Source organism: Electrophorus electricus, chromosome 18, assembly GCF_013358815.1.
Source record: "Electrophorus electricus isolate fEleEle1 chromosome 18, fEleEle1.pri, whole genome shotgun sequence".
Taxonomy (NCBI): Eukaryota; Metazoa; Chordata; class Actinopteri; order Gymnotiformes; family Gymnotidae; genus Electrophorus; species Electrophorus electricus.
This window is the reverse complement of record NC_049552.1, coordinates 970,044-972,427: the sequence shown is the minus strand read 5'-3', so window position 1 is coordinate 972,427 and position 2,384 is coordinate 970,044. Positions and strand designations below refer to the sequence as shown.

The following is a 2,384-nucleotide window of genomic DNA, read 5'->3' as shown; positions in this document are numbered from 1 at the left end:
TAGCCTACATCTAAACTTCAAGACTACATGTATAAAAGGAATAGCAATGGCTCCAAACAAAAATAAAGTGTGAAATGGATATTTGCTGGATTTGAATGTTTGACAAACAGCCAAACTCAATTCCATCCATGTGAGAAGGAAACAAACAAACCAGAAATGAACATTAAGGCCTGTACAATTAATGTAGTCTCTGGGACTTCAGCAACATTAGTTATGCTTAATATCACCAACTATTTCTATGTATGTCTGGATAGTCCATCAAGCCCCTCCCACAGCACACTTCCCCTTCTGCAGATGTAAATAAATACCATCCAAGTCCACTCAGTCAGGAGTGACAGACTGGTGGGCTCACAACCACAAACAGCGTTTCTCACTTCTGTCTTGGTTGATTTTTAATCATGAAAATCGGTCTAGTGCTGTTGCTTTTTGTAGACAGTTCAGTAGTTGTAGGTGAGGTTGTGCTGGATTTTTCCAAAGACTGCCCACAGTTTTTTGCCAAGCCAAATGGACAAGTTTCTCCTCCGACTGTATTTCCAGGGAATCAGTACAGGCAGATTTGTCAGAGACAAGCTAATCAGAAGATGTCTGAATTTGCAACACTTTATGACACAGCGAACAGAATTCCAGTGTACTCGGCGTATGAGTACGTAGGTCGTGCTCCATGTAACAGAATGGATGTGTGGTACATTGAACCTCAGGTAAGTTTGCCTAAAATTCATGTGTTAAGATATGTACACAGTATGTGTTTTAATAATTAGGTGTTACTTATGTGATGTTTTCTTTGTAACATAGGTAATAAACACATGGAAATGCAATTACATTTACGCAATAATGTTTCAAACATAATGTGGTTTCCTTTCTCTTTGTAATAACTAAGAAAAGGTGTTTAATTATAACAAGGGAACAGATCACATAAAACACCCCAAAATATCAACCCAAGGTTCCATCCTTCCATCCTTCCTTCTTTGTTTCTTTCTTTCTTTGTCATTTTTCATTTTCTCTTTGTTCCCCCAGCTTGACGATCAGAACAAGGGTCCTGACATGCAATCTGACACCAGCAGCACACTCCCCAAACCTCCTAGAGGAAACAACCAAGCCCTGAATGAAGATTACGTGAACAGTGGCTATGATAAGGGTCATCTGTACTCGGTCTTCCACACAAACAAACAGAGCTGTGCTGACTCCACCTTCACCCTCACCAACGCCGCCCCCCAAAACCCCCCTTTTAACCGGGGCCAGTGGAGAAAGATGGAGAGTGATGTAGTGGAAATCTTCAGATCCAAGTGCTCTCAGAATAGAGCCTATGTGGTCACTGGTGTGGTACCAAGCACTGGCAACACAAAGATCCTCGTTAAGAACAGAGTGAACGTACCCAGCCACTTCTGGAGCGCTTACTGTTGCCTTGACAACAACAACCAGAGCATCAGTTCTGGAGGCTATCTTGCCCCCAACAGCAACCAGATGCCCACCAATGTGACTGTAAATATCCTGGAACAACGGCTGACTAAACTTTATGCCATTAACTTTGTTTTGTTTGGTGGGATGTGCTGAAGAAACTCTGAAACTCCTGAGTTTGGCTGTTCACAGCATTAGTTTAGCATTTATAGAGCCTGGATTAGCTCAACAATGCTACATGAGACATCAGGTCCTGTAGTACTGATATTTCCTCTTTAATGTCTCAGAGAGTTTACATGCCATTTTCCTTCCTTAGTTATACAGAAACAAAAGTTTTTGAAAAATTTAAAAAACAAGTGATTTAAAATTTTATGTCAAGTTAAAATTTTGCTAACCCTTTCTCTACACACTGATGACAAAATAAATAAACGCTCTGACTTTGAGTCCTAAGATTATTCTGTGGTCGATGACAGAACACCACACTGCACAATTACTCACATTCTTCATTTTCATATGATTCTGTGCATAATTTGCATAATTATTCTATTTTATATTTATTTTATAAACTATGATTACTAATTGTTTATTTTGTTTATGTTGCATTCACGTTTTCTACTTTTACACCATTGTTTACTACTGATCTAATGTGTAAACCACACCACATCTATCTATCTATCTATCTATCTATCTATCTATCTATCTATCTATCTATCTATCTATCTATCTATCTATCCATCCATCCATCCATCCATCCATCCATCCATCCATCTCTACAGTGCCATTTCTCATACACTGGATTTGGTTTTGCAGTGGGGTATATGGGTAATGGTGTCAATAACAGGAATGTACACAGAGTGTGATAAGAAGTGTCATGTACACAGTCAGTGGGGAGACGGTTTGGTGACAGCAATGATGTCTGCCATCTTTGTTCAGCTTTTTAAAGGGACATGGCATAGTGTGTGCTGCTAGCGAAAAATCCCATGTAGACT

The 2,384-nt window shown here is 39.5% G+C and overlaps 1 protein-coding gene across 1 annotated transcript; it reads left to right on the top strand.

Annotated features, from left to right (window-relative positions):
* Positions 1-348: 348 nt before the first annotated feature.
* LOC113569619 (endonuclease domain-containing 1 protein-like) lies at positions 349-1,833 on the top strand. Its single transcript, XM_035536192.1, has 2 exons — positions 349-698; positions 1,015-1,833. Exons 1-2 carry the CDS (start codon positions 399-401, stop codon positions 1,549-1,551), a joined length of 837 nt encoding a protein of 278 aa, XP_035392085.1. The 5' UTR covers positions 349-398; the 3' UTR covers positions 1,552-1,833.
* The last annotated feature ends 551 nt before the right edge of the window (positions 1,834-2,384 follow it).

Coding starts and splice junctions, on each gene's coding strand:
- LOC113569619 (XM_035536192.1), top strand. CDS start 399: ATGAAAATCGGTCTAGTGCTGTTGCTTTTTGTAGACAGTTCAGTAGTT. Junction 699..1,014: donor TGTGGTACATTGAACCTCAG/GTAAGTTTGCCT, acceptor TTGTTCCCCCAG/CTTGACGATCAGAACAAGGG.